At 31.4% G+C, this 24,150-nt stretch overlaps 1 protein-coding gene across 4 annotated transcripts in view; it reads right to left on the bottom strand.

Moving 5' to 3' along the window:
* Window positions 1-24,150, bottom strand: part of Sol1 — a 1,346,934-nt gene that overhangs the window by 859,657 nt on the left and 463,127 nt on the right. For all 4 annotated transcript variants that reach the window (XR_004234727.2, XR_004234726.2, XR_012999919.1 and 1 more), the window contains exon 4: window positions 19,203-19,417. Coding sequence is in view for 1 of the 4 variants with exons in the window: in XM_031973633.2 (XP_031829493.1) it covers window positions 19,203-19,417 (215 nt within the window). In the remaining 3 variants the exon portion in view is untranslated. The remainder of the gene's footprint in view (window positions 1-19,202; window positions 19,418-24,150) is intronic.

Raw genomic sequence — 24,150 nt, 5'->3', positions numbered from 1 at the left:
GACATTTCGAAATCCGTCTATAGAAATTCTAAAAATGTATGTACTGAAATTTTAATTGATTTACAATTCAGTTTACTATAAAATAGATAAGTATGCACTCTGAACTTGAAAGGTAAAAGCCAGTATATTTATACCGGTTCAATAACTAAATTTATTTCGCTTGCTTTCAAACTATTTGCGACCGAGTGTTGGAATTGATAATAAAAATAAAATAGTCAATCAAACTTTGCCATTGAATAAATTTGTTTCATAAAAGACCAAATTCAAAGTTGTTATAGTCGTTTTAATAGGGATGAATTAATCGGAAATTCATCAAAAGTAAAAATTGCTTCTACTTCGATTGAAATGTAAGTAGAAACAATTTTTTCTCCTTCCACTAATGTAGACGAATCATTCAAGGTGCATATGGGAATTGAATAGGTACGCAAATATCTTCACGTTGCACTTAAAGCTTTCATATATTCACTATAAGTGTTTCGCCATAAGAGTTATAATTTAATAGATTTATAAAATGATTAAAAACCAGTACTAAAAAGTACTCGATCATTTCAACTAAAACGTAGAAATTAATAATAATGTAATTCATTATTTAAGTAATATATAGAATAGAAGAACAGTAAGGACACATAATTAAAGTTGTATCGATTTACTTGAGAATTTTTAAGTTTTGCCATCTAAGCATCATTACTACGTAGAGTCTTCACTTTATTTTCAGTGTCTAATCCTTTAATTTTTAATATACAACACATTCCAATAGAGAAATAATATCTATTCTAAGGAAAAAATTAATTTACAGCAAATTGCTTTTGAATAGTGAAAAAGAAACATGTTCAATGATAAACCATAAAAAAATAAAATTTGTTGACCTATCTACAGTGGCGTTTAAAAGTTCCTGGCCGGATAGTTAGATAACACCACGTACTCGTTATACATATTTGTTTAAAAATAAATTATAAGTATAATAATAAACTGTCGAACACGATCTCTTTTGTAGTATTTATCCATATAAATATGTCCTTATTTATCATATTAACAAAAATTCCTTTAAACTCATTCTATCGAAGAAAAATTCCAAAGACTATCCAGCCGGGAACTTTTGAACGCCACTATGTATTAAGAAATTTGACTATATAACTCGTTTTTAACACTAACCGTACCAGGAACCAATTAAATGGCTGGATTTAAAATACTGCGTTTTCGTGGGTTCATTTAATTTTGTATCAATTCCTATATTATCCGATTAATTGGGTTTTCAATTTTAATGCCTTTTGTTTCTGTTTTCACAAAAAATTTATCATCTAATTTGTTGATCTCTATTTTGTTGCCAATTATTTGACTAGTCACGGTAAGAAAAGTGCCCGTATGGTTAGTGTTAAGAAAATTTAACGTTCGACCAAACACAATAATGCTTCGTATTTAGAGACAAACTCTTAATTGATGTCCAACTAGTAATATAATTGTTTTCTGTTATCAATGAAGTTTTTCCCACGGTAATTGACACATCAAACCATTTATTTTACGAAATATCATGATGTTCAATATTAGGAGATGTTACATCTTAGGCACCGTTACCCTACACATGAATTAGTCTAATAAATATTACATTCATTAGAATATTTCAGGGAATATGAGCAACTTTTACAATTCAGGGGTTTGTAACTGGCAGTGGACTTCAAATGGATTCTGATAAAGAAGAAATCGAATCTGAGCCGATATCTCAGAGCCGGTGCTCTCCGAGTAATTAGCACGAAGCCGTTGGTAGAGAAAGTTGAAAATAGTCCAGGAGACTGAATTACCCTCTTTAATCAATACCAGTGCAAATGGCCTCGGGACTTTCCGTACTTGTACCATATTTCCTCTTTATCTTGAACATCGTAACGCTGCTCGCTTTATCAGAAACGATAAGCCAGCTCGGACTCGTTAGAATTTTAATCGTAATTTGCCGAGTTTCGGGAGAATACTCGTACGGACGTTGTAACCTCTCCACATGAAAATTTTAGTAGGAATACAAAGGTTTTCGATTAATGGTAGAGGATTATTTGAGGAACTGGTAAGCATGATACACTGGATCATTAAATTTGCAATGTTCGAAGTGAAGTAACTGAAATTGAGCGAGGAACTAACAGCAAGTAAATTATAGAATTAACGCCGTCTGTTCATTAACTAACAAAATTAAATATCCACAGAAATACATAGAGTGTTTCAAAATATACGGCGATTACTTCAGAAATAGATTCAATAAGCTTACATAAGAAAAGAAATTCAGATAGTGTTGGGTCTCATGGGAGAACAGAAGCTTTATTATTTAATTAATGAATATTTATTTATTGAATATAATTATCTTTTATTATTTCATATAACTCATATTGACAATAAGCTATTTTGGTAAACTCAAAAAGTCATACATAAGAAGGAAATTCAGAAGGAAACGAAATATAACCTTAATTATTGCGAGCGACATCTTTATAATTTGAAATATAGAATATGTTAGATATTTTCATAGTAATAATATGAATACTATTATAGATAATACTCTATTATTGAGAATTTGTTTTCCTAGCAGTTAAATTTTTTTTATACTCTCCAGGCATAAATCCTAAAATGTCTGAAATTTACTAAAAACTCTTGTATACACACCAGCTATTACTATAGTAGTAGACTTCAAAGAAAAAATGGTTCAAGTTATTTTCAAATAAATAAGTAATATTTTTATCAAAAAGTTTCAAAATATTTTCTGTAAAAATTATACTACCAAAAATAACGTAATGTACCATCAGAGGTATGTGCACCACAGTTTGAGAATCGCTCTGGGTATGTTGATAAGTCACGACTGATCATTACATAATTCCTAATAATAATAAAAAAGCTTTCCATTTTCTATTTCCATCGTGCGTAAATTCATTAGTTTCCTGATACTCGTGATATTTATTACTCGATAATTAAGGAACTGATTCAAACGATGCATTGATTACTTTCAATTATTTAATAACTCTTCGGTTGACATTGTGTTAAAGTTTCAAATAAAATTACGAAATTTTTACTAACTATGAAGAACGATCGGATTCTCGTTAACGAAGAGGCTGCGAGCGACATTTATAGCGAAGCGACCGCCAAAGAACCGCTTTCGCAATTTTCCTGTTAATTGCCGAATTTCGAGGAGATTGAGACCGTGAGCCGGCAAGCGTGGTAAATCAATTAGCTCGTAGTAATATAACCCCCGTTCCATCTATTTTCGTGAGGTACGACGCGTTATAACGATTGAGCTTGTTGCCAAGCGGATTGAATTTCCTCAAAGATGATAGGCTACGTTTATGTTTGTGACAGGAAATGTCATAGCTACAAGGAAATAATAATTTTGATTAGCTTAATAATCTTTATTCCAATGTTATTAAAACACAATGTAGATTTAACCAATAATTCCTCAATATGAAGGAAAATGAGTTATATCGTTTCCATTTCCTGTAACTTGAAATAACGAGGGAATTTAATTACGACGAGCTGAACCGCACAGGTAACTGTTTGAATAATTAAGTTAAAAATGTATGTTCAGTCAGAAACTTTGTTATTCTCGAGTTAAATTTTGCTACTTTAATTCATTTTGCACTGATTTTATGTGATTTAACAGTAGTGAATGGATTATGTCAATGAACGTCCAGAACAATTGAAGATCATTATTATATTTATAAATATTCCGGATGTTACGTTCAACAGTTTTCAAGTCTTCGATTTATTAGTGACGTCGAAATGAATGAAAAGAAAATCATTGAAGAGACACATGGAATCCATCATCTTTCTTCATTTGTTTATGTATTACACATTTATTGACGATATAAAGTTCAAAAAAAAAAATCTCAGTAAAATCTGAGACCAGTAACAAAGAAACTATACAATCTGTTAAAAACAAAGTTGTAATATTTATATGGCAACTGTGGTCCCTATTACAACAAATACCAAAATAGATGTGTTTATTACATAAGCATTATTAGCAACAATATGTGGTCTAAAATGTGCTAACATCATAATAGACTTTAAGAAAATTATATGTAACTTTTCGACTGTGACTAACTTCTTTCGCAATTTGAGTGACAGATGACTTTTGCTTCCTCAGAACCAAAATTGTGGTAATTTCGCTTTCACTAAGCTTCTTACCAAGAACCATTAAGAGGATAGCGATATGACAAGGTCTAGACAGAAATTGAATGCAACAACTCCGTGAAAGCTCACGAAACACTGAAGAATATGTAAACTTAATTCAAGTGAGCTATCACTGGGTCTGCCTTAACCAGTTAACTGTGTTCGACGAGTATACACGTCATCTTAAAATCTGTAGTAATTTTGAGGTTTGTATCAGAGGTGCAGTGGGCAGAAACAGTAAAATTGCTATAGGAAAATAAAGAGTACGTTTATTGAGATATGGTTTAAAATACAAGATATATTCTACGCGTGGTTCGGCTGTGACTGAGTGCAGCCAGCGATGGGACACTTAATTTATGGTCCACCATCGGGCCACGTGCTTTAAGCACTTTTTAAAGAAAACAGTCCCGTGTCGCGCCAGGCGCTCGAACCGAATCTCTTATTACAAATTTGGAGAGATCGCCTCCTAGCACGACAAAATCAAAATGATATTAATTTTTTCAACGATCAATTATTTCTTTTTTCAGATAAACATGTAATTCTTCTTCGTTTTGTTGTAGCTTTTCAGTAGAATATATTATAAGTATATTTGGCCCGCATTAGATGAGTATACCCTTCATTATTTGATTTCATTGCGAACATTATCAAAGATTTTTTAAGTTAAAATTCACTGTTAACAAGTTGAATTATGTGCTTCTATTTTCAATATGTTATGTTTAAGTATTTGTGGAAGGTGCGTTTTTTGAATCACTTAGAGTTTCCACAGAAGTATAATCCTACCACGAGAAATTTAAGATATTACGCGTGTGCTGTCCTTTTGTCTAAAAGTGTAGCTTCGACAACAGATTCAAAATTGATTTTAGAAACATCTTAACATTTTCAAAAATTGATTCTAGACATCTAAAAGTACGATGTATTATAAATAGTAAATGATCTTAGGATTGATATGCAAACATATTTCATATAGAGTAAATAAAGTTTTTTTAAATTATAAAATCTTGAATATACATTATACATAAATATATGTAACTTTTCAATGTCTAATTCAATGTATAGTGAACAATTTTATCGTGCTATATTAATAAACCTACAATATTTATGGAGTGGGTGGTAAAAGAATTCGTACTTTGATAATAATTGTTAAATTATGGATGTTTATACAGACTGATTTTTACAATGTCTCGAAAATTAGAATAAAAGAAGTGTGCTTTAACTCCTTCATCTACAATATCATGAATTTTATAAATCTAAGTGTTATTTATTTTATTTAATCAAAATTAAATATTACCTTGCTATTATCACTCGTTAACTTTCTATACGCATCAAAATTTGTTCTTTTCCTAATAAATGATTAACGTAAAATAATTGTACCAATCATAATTGAGAAATAAATCATAGGACAGGGAGTTAATGAGCAAAGAATTAAATTTACTCCTTCAATTATTTTTGTCTATTTATCTATGTATTTCCACCTCATGAGTAAATAGAAAAATTCAATAATACCAAATATACAGAAAACAAAACTATAATATACGACTATGCATACATTTTAACGAAAATAGTCTAAAAATTATAATTAATTACACAGAGAAATATCTACTGTATAAATATTTCTCCCTTTTACTTGCTAAATATTAAGTCAATAAATCTAGAGCAAAGACATTCAAGAATCTAAAAACTACACGTAATACTCATTAGTCGCGTAAATGAGAATAAATAAAAGTAGAGAACGGTGCGGTCGCGGTCTACGGTCACCGCGATAATCATCCCATCCTTGTATCACACCGCAAGTCTCGTCCACCCCTTCGGTATAACCCCTGTTTGATTAAAACTCCCCGCTTACGACGGAGAAATTACATTTCAATTATACATGGTTAATCAGCCCACGCTTTACACCGGCGCATGGTCAGCCCTCTATTCCTTGTTTAATGGACGTGTAGAACCCACGGGGCAACCCGAATTTTCTAGCGCACTGTCAAACACCCTGAAGTGGGATCCATAGGGAGCGGCAGTGGTGCGGCCGTTGAATATCGCGCATTGATGGCTCGTCGAAAAAGGAGCACATATTTCACCGATGTACAGAGGGCAGGATTCACCCTTTTCCTTTTTCTCGCGACACCATCGTTGCCGCACATTCGTCAGCGGCAGCGTCCCCGCATGATGGATCGAACAAAATGGATTCGTGACGTTTCCCACGCATTAGGACAGAAAGCAGGCGCGCAGATTTTTCTTTTACGTTTTCGTCAAGGTCTTTGTTCGATTTCCCGGCCGCAAATCACTCGGATGAAATATTGGCCGCCGTGAACGGTGTAATCGGTGATCACGGTGTATCGCGAAGATGAAGTCTCGCCTTGGCCGGTATCCGACCGAAATTGAATATCGATTGAATTAGCCCGGGATCAACAAGATCCTTCCTGCGAAACATTATATGTTAGGCTGCTTTGATAACACGGTTTAGGGTAAGCCAGCTGCCGAACACCGATTTTGCTATCTGTCGTCTAATCTCTGTCTGACTAATCTCTTTGGTTATCTGCCTCCATTATGGTTGGCTGGGTTGTAGACAGATTCTGGTCACCGCGGATTAACCTAGCGCCAAAATCTGTTTCAAGTGAACCATGCGCGACACTTCGAACGGATGAAAACAAACTGGTTTCTAAGAAGAAGGATTTCGAGAATTTTTATCTTTGTTTTTCCTTTTTTTTATTTGCTTTTGTTTTTCAGTTTTTGAGATTGTTAATACGTATTATGTACTACATTTAGGGATTGTATATGAAACTGAAAAGAATGGTAGAATTGTAGAATTGTAATAAAATGTAAGCTGAAAATATAAAAAAAATATTTGAAAGTCTTTATGCGAAGGACAATCAACATTTTTTGGTAAGTTGAAAATATGGAAAAGTATTTAAAAGGTTCTATGCAAAAAACTATCAAGATTGAATATTTAGATTGTGTTCACGTTTACTTTAATAAGAAACGTAAAACGGTGTATTTATATTAACGCTATATGTTTCAATAATCATCAAGTTAAAAGAAATAAATTAATTGTCAAGGCAGAATAGAAGTTCAAAATCTTGCTACATTCGATATAAAAAAATTCTGTGTATCATCGCTTATGTGTATTGTGAGTAGAAATAATATATAGATTGTCTGCAACAGGTGGAACTTTAAAGGCTGTGTCTACGTTACAGAATAAGATTAAAATTGGGAAGCAAAATTGTGGTTTTAGCTTCATTTTCGTTTTAATAGTTATCAATATCCCTACTATACAATTTGGCAATAACGGTCCGTGCGGTTACGGTTTATTATAATCTGTATGATTTATGTTTACGTATGCCTTAACATTTTTATTTGAGGTCTCTCGCAATGTTTTGCAAATGAAGATTTCAAGCAAAAAATGACTGCATTCTTTAATCAATAATTGTGTCTTAAAAGATGACCCTCTCAAACATAAATCTGCAAAAATGTTATTTTATCTACAAGTATTAATTTTATAGTTTCAAGTAATTCAACTATTAAGTATAGCTGCATTATAAAGAGGTATTGTAAATTCGTGAAACTAATGAATGTTCAACAGTATACTATTAATTAAGTATGAAGTACTTTCCGTGATAAAACTGTAAGACATACATATATGGAAACATGAAACAAATTATCGATACCTATTAACGTTTCTCTTCTTCCTTCATGCCTAATCATAGTATTTAATTCACCTTAGAAGTACTGTAGGTATACAGTTCTATGACCTGTTTCAAATAATGAATCCAAAAATTTCAATAAGAAGTGAGAATAAGTTCTCATATCTGCGACAAGAATATAAAACAGTTTCCTTCTTAACGGCTGCAGTGATATATCCCAAGAAAAACTTTTAGGAAAAAACAGTAAAAGAAGAAGATAAAGGACAGGAAGCGAAGGAAGCTGGAAGACTAAAAAAAAATTCATACAGCAAAGAACAGCTTAGAAAACTGAAAAGAAAAAAGTAGGAAATAAAGGATAAGATATGAATCAAAAGAAACTTCATGTCATTCATTATCAGTAATGCGATGTGCCCAAAAAGAGGATAATTAATTAAACCTGGCAATGGTAATGACATTTTGGCCATTTAAAAATTAATATATTATTAAATATTAATAGATTACTTATTAAAAAATCTAGTAAATATTAATAGATTACTGATTATAAAGTACTATAACTTGTAAGAGTCGACTCTTGTGCGTAGCACGGCGTCCTTCTTTGTTGGAAGCCAATACAGAGCGTTCAGAAATTTAGACGCACGTGCGGAAACGAATTCTCGAAATGAGCGCGGCACGCTCTTTTATCGAGGACCGCAGGACACGTGCGGTGTCCTTCAATGCGTAGGTGTTAATTCCCGCAAACGTCGCAACATATAGTTCTTCTGTCGGAAGCCGACACACAGCGCTCGAAAAATTGGAACACAAGTGCAGAAACGGTTTCGCAAAATTTTTGACGCGCACCTGAACGTAAAGGCGCTTAAAAGAGAAGGCGATCTCCGCTCGCCACACATTCTGAAGTCAATCGTCAGTCGTGTTCCGTTGAAGAGTAGCTCGGTCATTTTGGTAAAAAACTAAACAATTATCACGCATTGTATTTTTGTTCGATAAATACCATCCTGTGTCTCTTCCGATCTTCCGCTTACAAACTTAAGTGTGTTAATGAATTTTTAGTGGATTTCACGCTGGGTTATTAATCATATGAGCTGTTCTTTACCTTTCCCACTCAAAGTTTTTAGCATAGATTGTATGTCATTGAACTCGCGTTAACTATGTTGAACTTTTTGCACTTACGACGCTACTGGTATTCAATCAAATGTTCCAGAAACAGTTCTTCAGCAGGGTCTGGATTGAGTTATACTAGTATTCCGGGATAGGATGCAGAGGAAGTGCTCCGCCTACGTTCTTCCTTCACGAAGCTAGAAATCCTCCGCGTGATCACTTTAATTTTGTGTAACTTGATTCTGTTAGAGTTCGATCCGAATTAGATTCGGATTATGCTCTAAAAAGCCTCATTTTAGAACAAAAGCGAAATTGCGTTTTTTAATCTCCATCAGAAAATGGGACAATTAATACCAATTAAGAACGCTTAATAACAATTAAGATTTTAGTTATAAAAGTAAAAATAATCGTGAATGTTTGAAAACATGATCTCAAAAGATATATTTTCTACCTTTTTAAAATTTATTCTTTCGAATATTGTAGCTTTATCCTCAGAAGTTTTTTTCCAATGCTTTACATAACAAAGATATTTTGGGGTTCTTAATTAACATATTCGCGACCGGAAAATTGTTCGCTTTTCTATTACTCATTGCCGATAAAAATGAAAAAAATTTTAAGTTAATTAATCTTCAAATTTCTGACGTTAAAATAGGAACAAAACTTAGAAAATTTGTGATAAGCAACATGGAGTTCCTTGATATCTACATGCAATATTAGCAGATAATGCATAAGACGCAGAAAATGGAATAAATCCGTTAGCTGCAGATTAAATGTTAAAAGTGCTAGAATAATATGAATTTTATACTATAATTTAGCACAAAATAATAAGTAAGAGAGAATAAAATCAAACAGAAAAGACAGCTAACAATAGTAATACAATGAAACCACCGAACATACTGTTAGTAAGTAGTATAGATCAAATATGGTGGGACATATAAGCAGTGTCTCCACGAAACGGCCACAACCCTAGCCGTAGTCATCGTTTCGACCTTCAATCTTCTCAAGTTTCACGCAAGTACTATCGGCTAGAAAAGTTCATTAACCTCTTGCCTTATAATTTATATCTCAACTGTACTTGATAAAACAATTTTGTCGTTAATAATATAGTAGAAAAATAAAAGAATTTTATACTCATTCTGTATTTAGGTTTGCTACAAATGTTACAAATTATTATAATATTACAAAAGTTACGATAACAGACAGGTAATATTTAATTTCTGTTAAAAATAAATAAATGGCATTTAGGTTTGTCGTGAAGCGGCCTAGGATTTATTGTAGAGGATAAACTAAAAATAGTTTCGGAGAGAGTGAGTGAGCGTTTCGTCCGGGGTCTACCAGTGGATTCGTCAGTAAGGTAATCTGGCAGACTCGTGCCTTAGACATCGGGACGACTGGAAGTGGTTGAACGGATACTTATATATGTGGGATGAGTGTTTCGTTATGCGTGCGTGCGTGCGGGCGACCGGGTCATGTTGCGACGAACCAGCGCGGCTATGTTTGGAATATAGAGTGACTTCATGTTGAAAATCTTCAGTGGCTGAAAAAATGCGAGGAAGAGTGTTTAGAATGGAGTGACTGGATCATAAGAAAAGCGTGTACGTGACCGCGTGAATTTTGGTTATGGACGAAAGGTGCTAGTGAGAAGGGTGCAAGCGGAAGAAAGAAAGAACGAACGGGGTGTGCTTTAAAAGCAAGTGGGAATACGTAGGTGCGAGAGTTTTGCGTGCGTTTAGCGAGCGAGCGGTTGGGTGCGCATTTAAGGAGAGAATCAACAGTAAGCATGTAGATAACAGTCATAATATATTTAATATTATAACCAGCGAAAGTGTTAATAGAGAATCAATCACCCGTTACTCAAAGACTCATCCCTACAAATTTAGGAACTCGTTCGGGATACTGATATCCTAAAAACTTGAAGACTCATCCGGGATTTTACCCTACATGTACAAATTAACACGGAACTGACTAGGAGCGGGAAAAGCCTAAGCGTGTTGACCTGTTGGCGGAGGGCTAGAATTACCACCACAATCGAATTCAATTTAGAATTTTCACCGCGAGTCTAACACGTTATTATAAGGCAAGAGGTTAATAGCGATAGTTACTGTAGGTAGATCACTTGATGGCTAGGCAGAGGAATGGGCTTTTTAATCTTTTCAGTTCTGTTCCACTAATTTGCTATTCGTTGATACCATTATATGTAATCAATCAAACTCACAAAACTGTAAACTAGAAAAAGATTTCTTATCTCTGTGCTGCTCCGCTAGGCAGCAAGTTATTTAATTGCACGTACGTTGTATTATGAATTATTTAATTTTGCTGATAAATATGTAATTTTTCTTCGTTTTGCTTTGGTTTTTCATTAAAATATATTCTAGATACATTCTTCTCGTGTTTGGCGAATACACACTACATTTTTAATTTTATTGCGTGCAAAACGAGAAATTCTTCAAACTAAATTCCACAGTTAACAGGTTAAATAAGTATGGAGAAGCTAATTTTCGTCCACCAATCCAAGATGAAAAGTATCCTAGAGAACTCACGAGTTCCCAGTTCGACACTTCTGATTTAGATAGTAGAGATCGGTATGAGTTGATCTCATTCTGGAGGGGAGTGGCGGCGTTGTAAAGTTATTGCCACTCTCTTGATAACGGTTTTATAATACTTTACAATTGTCAAAAATCTTCCCACTTCGGCTTTGACAATTCGTATGATATTTCAGAAACTGATAATTGTCTACAGCTGAAATTTTACATGTAGTGTCCTCTTCTCTATCTCTACAAACTATCTAAATTTCATTTCTCTATGTTGATTGAGCCACACGCCACTATACCCGATGTTCTTACTCCTTCATATTTGCTCTTGACGGTGAAATAGTTTAAAGAATACTAATCAATGCGTATAGAAGTAAAGAGAATTTAAAAATGCAATTGAATCATCGCATTGTTGAATATTTAATCATATTCACAAAAAAATCTATACTTAACATCTAGTTATTTTCATTTATTCCGAAAACAAATAAAACACTCGAAGAGCCAATATTTTGGCTGTGATGAAAAGGTGATGTCTACACGAAAAAATGTTTTTGAGAAGACGTTGAATTTATCAAGAACGGATCTTAAAAACTACAATACTTTTCGTTTACATTTTAGCTTCGACTTTTTAGCTTGTGAGTAGTCGGCCAATACCTCTGAAAACGGAACTCGAGAATACTAGTACCAACCCTGCGTTTGTAAAACAAGTTTATTCACGTGAACAGAGCATTCACTGGAAAACATACCTTTAATTCCTAACAATTAGTCTTTTAGAGATGATAAATAACTGTAAGAAAAAAACTGGTAAATTACAAAGAAAATCAAAAAAATTCGTCGACTTCTCATGTACGTATGTAAAGATATTCTAATGTTAATAATGAAAGTTCCTGAGAAGTAACGGGCATAATCTTTTTTTCTCCCTTCATATGGGAACGGACAAACCGGCGGGAAGCAACCAAGAAAATTTGTACGCTTCGGAATTGTAGGGAAAACTGTGCACCGCCTAGGAAGAATTATGTCACAGTTATGCGTTACGCGCGTAAGCTGGCAGCGTACACGTGAGTAAAATAAAAAATTTGTGGACCAGCAAGTTTAAAGCTCGTGTCCGCTTTTATGTTCGTGAAACGTTTACTAACGAACCATGGTTTCACCGAATCTTCGCAATATTTACTATTTAGTTTGGTTGTGTCACTTTCAAATATTCTACTACTAATCGTTTTTCTGCAATTAATTGTGTGCGAGCTATTTCAATTATTTCTCCTTAAATGAATTACATTTAACTCGTTCATTTATGTGTTTAGGATTATTCGCTGCAAATAGAAATATTTTCAATCATAAGTTAAAGAAGTCATAAACTATTACTTTCAGATTAGAAACATTTATTTTTTATTTAATACTGATTATACATTGAATAATATATTTATTTAGTACTAAAATACATATATATTTACAGATTATTGCAAGGGAATTAAAAGTGCATCATGTTTGGAAGCAATGAAATACCGATAATTGATTGTATAATAGTTTTCAGATTGTTAATCATTGTTAGTAGAAGAGTACAGCATAAAAAAACTTTTAGTTATACGATTCCATTTTGTAACGTGGAATGCTTAATTTCTATTGATTTGTAAATAGGTCGGCATAAATAATTAGTCAAATGTTACAGCGTTTTAAATTTTCCTACCTTAATTCATAGTTTATTCGAATCTTGTAATTAATTTTAGTATTCGAAAATTATCGTTATTTATTCTTTAAATCTTTGAATAACAAACTCTTTAAGCAATTAATAGAATGGCATTGATTAAGGAAAATATGCGCATTGAATTTATTTGCTATTTTTTTAATAAGAAGGTAATGTCATGTAAAGTTATTTAAGGTTTCAAAAAATGCATATCCTTATGAGTTATACATACAATTTTAAACAGCAAAAATTATTATGTTGTAAAAGAACGTCTTTAATGGCAATTTCGATATTAAATGTACGTTATTACTTTGACTACTGTACATAATTAAATAAAATATATAAAAGCACTAAGGAAATAAAGATTAGGAAATAACCACCCTAATCGTTCAATTTTAACTCGATAGAAAAATTGTGAAAAGAATTATACTAGGAAGTCAAAAAAATGTCCAAAATCAGAATTAAATCTATTAAATATAAACATAAAAATATAATATAATAAGCATGGCTTATTCTCTAAGATATGAAAAATTTTGTCCTACGAATTTTAAACGAAAGTGTATATTTTTTTACATCATACGATTAAAAATAAATGTGCACATGCTTTATAAGCAATAATAAAAAAACACACACACAGTACTTCCACTTAACATTATAATTATCGAGCATTTAATACGTTTAATATGTAATCCCTATAAAAATTGTAACACTAGATTATTTGCAGATTTTCAGTCACTTATTATAGTATTCTTGTTTTTAAATATCTAATGCTTTTCAGATATCAATAATAATAAAAAATACGAAAAAAAAATGAAACAAGTCATTTTGACTGGCACGGTAGTTCTAGTGTTAATACTGTTGTGTGAGTACTGAATAGGAAAAATATTTTAATAAATTACATGTTCCTTTTTGGACTATATTAAATTCGATCATGTATTGTTTTAATGCCCATAAATGTATTGTTTAAACGCTGACATGGCAGTCAAGAAAACGCGTTTCGAATTATAGTAAGTAATGGTTTAAAAGTTTATAGCCTATTTCACCATTGTGCGACTAAAAATGCTCTACTGAGTGGCTTGCAGGTTTACTGGTCCCAAGAGAGGCGTGCGTGCTGAGCGGGCTATTGTATCGCATCAGGAGGTTTACGACACTTAAATCTCTATTGGGTTAAGAGTCAAGTCTCTGAAACTGCACGTATCTGGTAAAAATCTAATAATGGTAAATTAACTTTTCGGGTGCTTGAAATGCTGCAATGACGACAACTGAAAGTATCATCTGGCCGTATTATGTGTCTAAACAATCTGCTGATTTTAACTGTTCAGATCATAAACCTTGTTCTTCAAATTTTTAACATATGTGTTGCAGATTAAATATTGCTTCGCATTATTATATATCATAAATTAAGTAATACTTATTACGTTCTGAGCTGTTATTCTAATCGACTTTTAAGAGTCCAGTGTGACCATGTTTGTTAAAATATTTTTAAGAATTATTCAATACTTATTTGTAAATGTAATCTCATCAATGACAATTTACCTAACCATGAAAACTAACTCAACACATAGAAAATTCGAATTGTATAAACTAAATAAGAAACATCGCTTGTTGTAAAAATAAGAAATTTCTTTACGCCATCGTCATTTCTTAGCTTTCAATATTTTTTTCTATTCTAGTTCAAATAACGACTACAAAAGTGTATATTAAGCGTCACTTTCACATCAGAAAATTGCAGAAACTTAAACTAAATCAGTCGTAGGGAAAGATTGAATACTATCCAGCAGAAGTGATGAACGTTAAATTAAAAAAATTAAGTAGGTCCATCAAATATATATTAATAAATCTGTAAAGTATGTAACTAAAACATGTTTAACCCGTTAAGTTATGGTTTATTTTGATTGAAACATTCCTCACTACGCTATTCAAATTTATCTCACCTCTGTGGATACAACTATTATGAAGAAAATTTAAGTGGTACATGTTCAATAAAATTTATTTAAGAAAATAAAAAAATTGTTTTGGTTATGATTATGTGGATTTATAAAATAATTTACAAAATCAAATTTTACACTAAAGGTACACACATAATCGTAACATCGTCATCCCCACCATATCCCCACCGGGTTCTTCTTAACCGCCATAGCGCTCCGACCGACCGCGGTTGAAGGGTGTAACATGATCGGACTATTGTCGAACTCTACGATTTCAACGTCTCTTTCTTTCCTATTTGTTCTCTTCTATGCCCGAAAATTCAACCGCTAATCATGCAAACAATTACAATTGTAGTTCTATCGTGTTCGGTGTCATTTTAATCAGAAAAAGATAACAAACATAATGGTGACAGTTTTATTAATTAAATATCAAAAATAAAGAAGTTTGATTTTTAATTAAAAGTCTCAAACTCATCGTGAGTCTTTAATATTGCCGAACGCTTCGATTCTTAGTCTTTCTTTTTCCTTCACTTCCATTGTTCTTTTCTACGTCCACTATGTTAAAATCTTCGTTTCTTGGTATAGATTCTGGATTGGATTTTATTAATAGAATATGCTGTATAACTTTCTGAAACAAAAACTTTAAAAATAGCTAATGCTTTTACCGTCGCAGTAAGTAAGTCTTTTAACGAACAAAAATAGATACTTTAGGATACTTATCAACTGATCGAATATTTGTTACTACAGACAGGCACGCAGTTTAGTTAATATTAACTACAACATTTGTGTTCATCAATTAACTAAAAACAACTTCATATAAATTCATGTTTACACTAAACAGCATATCGCAAGAAACAAGGATCAATTTATTTTCTAGATAAATAATTAGGTCACGAGATAAACGAGAATATAATTAGTGTTTCAACGTTCTCATCGCTAGGCGTATATTTATTGCAACACAGTCAAACGCGTATGCACGTCGATACTTTAACATATTGACCACCGCATAATTTCCTAGAGCAAAATACACAAAATGGAAAAGATATAATATTAAATCATTTGATTGAATGGTATTATTATTATACGCTGATCTTGCTCGATGTCACCACATTAAGTAGCATTGTTTGTAATATACAAATGTTTTCAAATAATCACCGTTTAATTGAATGAACTATAGTAATTCGATTTGACTCGGGGCCACTGGTGACCCCCATGGCATTCAACGTGTTAATTAAAGTTGCATTCGAGTGAATGCGTTCTTAAGAACTCTCTCAATGATCAATGGATAAGTTAAAAAATATTTTCCAATTGAGCTGGTACGGAGCAAAGAATAAGCCTCCACTTGGAAGAGTTTCATAAAACGAAACCTGCAGTTTCTCGATAAGTATGCCAGTCGAGTAGACCTTCCCAACCCTGAAGAGCTTTCCGCTCGCGATGAAGCTATGAAGCGGCTTTTGTTAACAAGCCGTCAGTCTTAATCTAGTTTATTCCTTGGCTTAGACTTCTGGGACGCTGGATGCTTCCGGCTCGGTGGTAACGTCACCTCCGGAGATCGACAGGGATGTGAGTTTTTATTTAATTTCCGCATTCGCAATTTGCTGGCGTATTGCTGCGGGCACCTCGAAATATGCCGCGAAAAAATCGATTCTTCGTTACACGCTTCATGGCTTCCCTGTTTGCTTTATTCTACTGAAACGTCATTTCACGGTTTTATTTTCGCGTTACAATATTCTCGATTTTAATTCGTTTCATTTGACTGTTTTACTTACAAGGGAACTTTTAAATCAGCGCACACCGATTTTGATGAAACTTATGTGCAACATAATAATAAAAGACATAACCTATAAAAAGACAAGCATTTACCGTTCTAATAATCTATTTGTTCAAAGTAGGTAATATTTGTTAAGAATTCGTCAAAGTTCATAAAAATAGCTATTAGAAATACAAATACAGTGATTATTATCCACATACAAAATATTAATATAAAAATGAATGTTTATTTCTTTTCAAAGTACATTTTTAGATAAATATTAATATAAATATGAATTTTATTTTTTTAGAAAGTACATTTTTAGATGACGAATTTATTTAAAAATCCTTATCATTCACTCTTCTATTTTTTGCACAAATGTAACGCAATTTTTGTTGTTTCACATCTACACAAATAATACTAACAGTAACAATGAAGGAAAACAAAACAGTTGTTACCATAAATAAATTAAAATAAGGAACAGCTAGTTTCAAGTTACCGACATACTTTGATTTGAATGATTTTTTAATATAGTTAGTGGTATAATTTTTGATAATGCTCCAGCCTACGGTACACCTAGGTAACCATAAATAAAATGAACCAACGAAATGGTGAGATTCTAAATGAATGTGACAATACAGATAAGTTCTATATCGTATAAGGACCCTTAATGGACAAGTTTCAGAAATAGCTAAGAAAAGATCGGATCGCATTAGGAATTCTGAAACTTCTCCTGCAGACAAAAGTACGAAGCAACGTGAAGTTTCCAGAGCACTCCAAGCATGGGTTTGGAAAAGGAAATTTGAGGTGTGCTCTTTTACAGCCTGCAGTGTTCTCAGCCTTTCAAGTTTCATTTAGGAAACTCAATTCCTGAAACATCGCCGCGACTATTGATTTCGAAAAGAATTGATGTTGAGTGAAACTGACCGCTAAGATACAATTCTGTCAATTGAGAAGAACCGTTCTGCTTTGTACAATTCATATTCTAGCAAGCATTCATTTTTCATTTAAAACTGAACTATAGAGGTTACGGTTGAGAAGTGTAAACCAACTGCGACCTTCATGCATTTAAAATATACAGAATCGTATTTCGTATTTATCTTGATACATTCGCGACTGCTATTTCCACGTTTCTTTCATTGAAAGCTAATTGAAGTAAAACAATTCTAAAATTAGTTGTTGCAAATTTCTATTACCGAGACAAGAAAATAAAAATATAAAATTTAGTTTAAAATATCGAGCTTGTAACTAACTGTTAAAAATACAAAAAAACTATTCTGTTAAAATGTCAACCGGAAAAAAGATAAATCTGACGCGAATGTACGTCATCGGTTGGAATATTTCCTTTATTTTATATTACAAAAAAAAGTTACAAACAAAATTTCAACGCTTTGCACGAGAATATTTCATATCAATCAACATGTTCTTTTTACACATTTTTATTTGTATGACTTGTTACTGAATGTAACAAAAAGAAAAATTTAATAACGTGCATATGTTTCCTCTGAGCGAAGAGAAGGAATGTATTCAGACGAATATTCACATTCATCACAGCGTTCATAGCCGTGTTATCTTGAAAAGCTATGACGAACAATAATTTGAATTATTTTTTAATTATTAATTTCCGTCAATAATAAAATACTGTTTTGTTTGTTATAAATATTTCAAGTTAAAACAGAAATATTAATTAATGTCAATTTTACAGAAACAATTCTTAAAGATTCTTGCATGTACAGAGATATTAACCCATTGCATTCAAACATACTTTTCTCAACAAATATTCATTATTTTCTGTTGAAGTACCAATAATACTTGTTGCAACTAACATAAAAATAAATCTTGCGGAAATTAGAAAACAGAACTACCTTATTTCAATATTCCATATATTGATACATTATATAAAATTGAATATTGAATTATAAATTTTATAATTTTGCTGGAAAAATTAAGTAATGATTGAAGGGCGCTCAAGTGTAAAGGGTTAATATACACCGTATGTAAAAATAAACGATATTTATTTTATAAAGTTATGTACTCTCCTTTTTAACATTATTTCTGCCGAAGGTGTCAAGAGACACATTTTGAAATTTTAACTTAAAATCGTTTTCCAAGCTTAGTCGTATATTCTGAATTGACTTTTCGACTTCTCAAATAACGATTGTAAAACTGACTATAGAAAATGTTTAAAATTCAGTTAAGGAAAAATTATTCAACTGAGAAAATAATTTTAAGTTAAAATTTCAAAAGGTGTCTTTTGACACCTTCGGTGGAAATAGTATTAAAAACATATGTGTTCGTATGAATCACGAAATCTAATATTTATTACTACCTCATTACTTTGTCATTTATTTCTTAGTTTGTTTTTTTTCGTAATAGACATCATATTGTAGCTGTTACGTGCGTCACATAAATACAACAAAAAGACACAAATTCTGCTTGATAACTTACGTCTGTCGATGAACCGAAAATTTCCAAAAAAGCCGGTCGCATTCGACGGGGGTCCCTGTGTGTGTAGTTCCAAAATAAGCGCAGATCTTGAACTGTACAATATTTGCGGAATGTCGCGCAGTTCACCGCAAAGTACACCAGACCAAGGAGTGTACTCGGAAACACCAGTGGTCTCCAAATGTAGAAACACTTTTACAAAATCACCACCCATGCAACTGAAACACAAATTAAGTAAAAATTGTAGAAAATTCCTTGCTGATTATTTAAGTGAAACGCTTACTGATATATCATTAAATAAAAAGGGGAAACACATTTAAATTACATTACAGTAAGAATATTCTACAGTCTACACATGTTTTTTTCTTACTAGTACTATATTTTTAAATATGTAACATAATATTGTGAGTAATAATTATATACCAATTACGATGTGGATTTAATATACTAATGTATACTATGTATTTCTCACCTTTCTTATACTATTCCAGTTACATTTAAATTCAACAAACTATATTAAAAAGTAACGAAACAACCACCATAAAACTGTTACAGAATAAGTAATAAATTAACAACGTCCATAAATTCTTTTAAACTATTCACATGGATGAAATAATTTCTTTACGTCTTTTACTTGATCACTAATAGAAAATATACATATATGGAACTGAAATAGATTATAACGTCTTTAAAATAAATATTTTTCGTAATAACAGAAAGACTATATGAAATAATATTAAAACACAATAAATACAGTAAACAGAATGTATTAACTTCAGAGAGTCTTCTTGAAATGTGATTTGCTTTTGCGCGTTATAGTTACACTACCTTAAATTCCATCATTTGCTAATTCTATATAAGTATTTAATATTTACAGTGTCTAATGTAAGATACAATTTATATAAATAAGATATAAATTCAACTTCTAAATAGAGTAATGTAGTACATAGTAACAAATTCATCGCAAACAAATACATACGAAATTAAGAATATGAATACACATGTTCAATAAAAGTTTATTTTAGTTAATCGAAGTTTTAGTTCAGTAACACTTGAAAGAAAAATTTCGTATTTATAGTAATTGCACTTCTATAAACTGGTTTAGATAATGATATAAATAAATAAATAAATAATTTTTACAACAACCGTTATCTAATCCTAATAAATGATATAATCTAATCTTCGAATTAATAAAAATAATTTTCTAAAGTATTATTTCTATGCAGGTTGATTAATTTAATATCACTATTCACGTGAAAGATAAAATATGTGACGTATTAATCACCCACTAATCTTAAATATCTTTTTCAATTCAGTTCTGTTGAGCTCAGCATATTTTCCAGCGTGACAAAGGTACAAAAATATGAAGCAACAATACAAAATTCCGGTTGAATACAAAATTTATCGTGATCTCCCGTCCATCTCCGCCAATCCTTTTGTAAAACAATGGATGACAGTTTTACATTGGAGACAGAAAAATGCAAAGAAGACTGTATGGCTGAATATCAAAGCCGGGGTGATATTTTGCGGCTGCAGGAAATCTTGGAATGTCTGAAGGGTATGAATTACTCGCGCCGCAAACACGTTTCACGACCATTTACAGAATAGTGACGAAGAAATTAAGGTAATTCATCTCACGACTTATTTGCCTATTTTCTTGTTCCTCTAGGTATAATACATTTCATAATGGATTCGTTTAAGATGTACAGTTTCATAATTTCGTTAGAGTAAATTGAAAAGATTTATCGTATAATAGAATGTGTTTAAAATACTTCTTTTGTTTGTGGAACTGTTGTACTAGCAGGAAGGCAGCTGTCAAATTTTTATAAACAAACCGATATTTTTGTCATAAATGTGGGACTGAGGTCAGTTGAAGTTTTTGTGTAGCGTACACTTTTAACTTCTTGCCCTATGACCCATTTCTTAACTCTGATCGATACAATTTCTTTATCATTAATAATTTATTTGGAAAAGAAACGACTTTGACGTTTATCGTACATCTACATTTACTGAAAAAGTTAATGATTCATAATAGAAAGTTTGTCAGTTCGTTTTCAAAACTAGACGACCACGTGGGAGTTTTAATACAACATCGGTTAATAAAAAAAGATTAAAAAATTTAGAAATATATTGTTGTAAAATCGATTCGCGGCAAAATTAATTTGGTTACAAGTATATTAACCTTTTAACGGTATCATACCTTACTAACTTCAATTAAAAATTCAACACTCAAGATTCGAAACTTTAATTATTTATTTTCTTTACATAAGTGAGAATCTTCTGTCATAGGAATTGATAATGTAATATCAATTTTTTCTTAATAATCAAATGAAAATAAATATTTGATTTGAAATTCGTTAATACCATACCTACTTACTAGGAAAACTTTTGGGTGAAGAGGTTAATTGACGATTGTATAAAAAGGAGTTTAGAAATCACTAAATTAATAAAAATTGAATTTTGTTTGAGTACGTTAAATTATAATCCATAAATATCAGTGTTTATTGAAGAGACATAAAACATTTTTACGAATATGAAAACTAACTTTTCTGTTTTTAATTAGAAGAATCAATTATTATATATGAATTACTGTCAATTAAATCAGTATTGTTAAATCTTTTCTTAGTTTAATACTATTATTCTGTAGTCTATGCCTATGCTGATATTTAAATCTATACACTGTACATTCTATATGACTCATCATGTACGATCATTTTATTTTTCATAGTACATAACATTATGTTCATTGAACGTTTAAAATCGCTAGAAAATATTGAAAATACTCTCAATTTTCCAACGCTTTTATGATAAATTAATGTCGACGGAACTGGTTTAATAGTAGTTGGGAAGAATAACAAATCGTACGTGTTATTTTTATTTGATTGATTTATTAAGAACGAGTTGACTGGCGATACTGCTCTTGTTTGCTTTGAATTACCATTTTAAACTGTTCTTATTTCGATTTCCAAGTTTATAATTACACTTCTGCGGATGAAGCTTACGTTTTCGTTTTATTTTTAATGGTAATTGAATAATAGGGTTTTCAAAGGGTGCACAGTTTCATGGATTATGTTCAAAATTTAAACAGTTTTTAGATTGGAGAAATGTTCACTGTGAAAAGGAATATGAAATTTCGAAATAAAACTCATCATGTCTTGTTTAAAACACGAACACAAGATTAAAGGTAGTATGCAAGTTAAATGTTTAATTAAAAACATAACACATATAGTACAAATGACGCATTATAAAATATCTGCTTGATGGCAATTTATTCTCTCCATAATTCATTTCTTTCATGAAGATAATCTTATGTTCTTATTACTTTATTATTATATATTACTATTACCATTATTTTAAAAAAGATTTTACATTTGTATGTAAATACTGTGTTTGTTTCATATAATCATGATTAACATATGAAAGACCTGCAAATAAAGAATTACGCAAACTAAACTTCCGATTTTTTTCGCTACACTGTCGTCACATCGTACCGTAAGTGTATAATTGATGATGATAACTGTCAAGAGTTCATTAATTATAAAACTTATAATTTTATGAAATAATTGGTATAATTCATTTCATATTTGATGAAATATTAATGACACTTGCGTAGATCAAAGAAATTATTATTATTCACGGTTATAAATGAGGTTAGTGGAGTTGTTCTTTTTCCTGTTCACGCTGACCCGTGTTCGAAACTGCGAACCGTAATACAAGCCTTCATCAAACTTTGAGACAATGTTATATTAACTATTTTGACCAACAGTGTGTAATATTTCTCACGTTCCTAATTTTAAACATGCATGGTAACGGCTGAATTAAATTTTGGGTCATTCTATAATTAATACAGTTCTATTCAAAATTAATAATGAACTTAAAACAATAGTATTCGTCACCGATTTCAATTAGGTACTACCTGTTTGCTATATATAATGCTGCTGGTAATAATTATTTGAATAAATTTAAAATTTGAAAAAGTAAAACATATCAATTAAAGAGTAAATCATTTTACACAGCATATCCGTAAATTAAACAATATAATTAGATAACAAATTATAAATTAATATTTATTTGAATAAGACTAATTTTAGATATTAATTTTATAAATGTTATTGTTCGTATTTCGTTCGATACGTTTTGTATCTTTCATTACATATCCTTCATTTGTTTAATGAACAATTTTTTCCTTACTATATGTTTCGTCACATAAAAATTTAAAAGGAGTAAGAAATGGCATATGAGATGTATATTATGTGCATTTACAAACTCTTTAAAGAAAGTGTCTTCATTGTAAAATTAATTTAAATGTTGTAAATATTAGATAGTAGTGAATCTAGACACTTATGTGTAGGCAATCATAATAATAATATGGATAAATAGGATTATTCTAACAGTATTACAAAGCAAGTCCATCGAATATTACATTTACTAAAATCTATAAATAATTCACATTATTCTTAATGTTTACTGGAAATTATACAAACAATTAGTAATCAATTTTGTTTACTGTACCTTAATTTTTAAACATTTTCTGGTACTACTGATGTTTGTTAAAAATTATAATTTACTCAGCCTGATCAAATAACATAATTATTAAAACGCAAACACGTATTGTTTCAGAAATTTTTATACAATGAAATTTTTTATAGTACAGACGACTGAAATTCGCTATTTTTGAGATAAAATAAACACGTGATATTTTCAACTTTCATCAAACTAGCATGAAATTGGAGTTTTAAAAGTTAATTCATTGCCACACGTTTTTATCAGACACGTGCGTTTCTAGAAACCGAGCTCTGAACTCAATAGCGATTGACGTGTCATAAACTACCTGATGCGACCCACCCATCAATGGTCCTTTTCACGCGCACCCCTCTCGAGTGGTTACTTCAATAACCCTGTAGGCCACCTCGTAGCATATTTTCACCCCTATAACCGTGCTATAGAGATG

This window comes from Nomia melanderi, chromosome 13 (assembly GCF_051020985.1).
Source record: "Nomia melanderi isolate GNS246 chromosome 13, iyNomMela1, whole genome shotgun sequence".
Classification (NCBI taxonomy): domain Eukaryota; kingdom Metazoa; phylum Arthropoda; class Insecta; order Hymenoptera; family Halictidae; genus Nomia; species Nomia melanderi.
The sequence above is the reverse complement of the archived record's forward strand: the minus strand, read 5'-3'. Positions and strand labels throughout refer to the sequence as shown.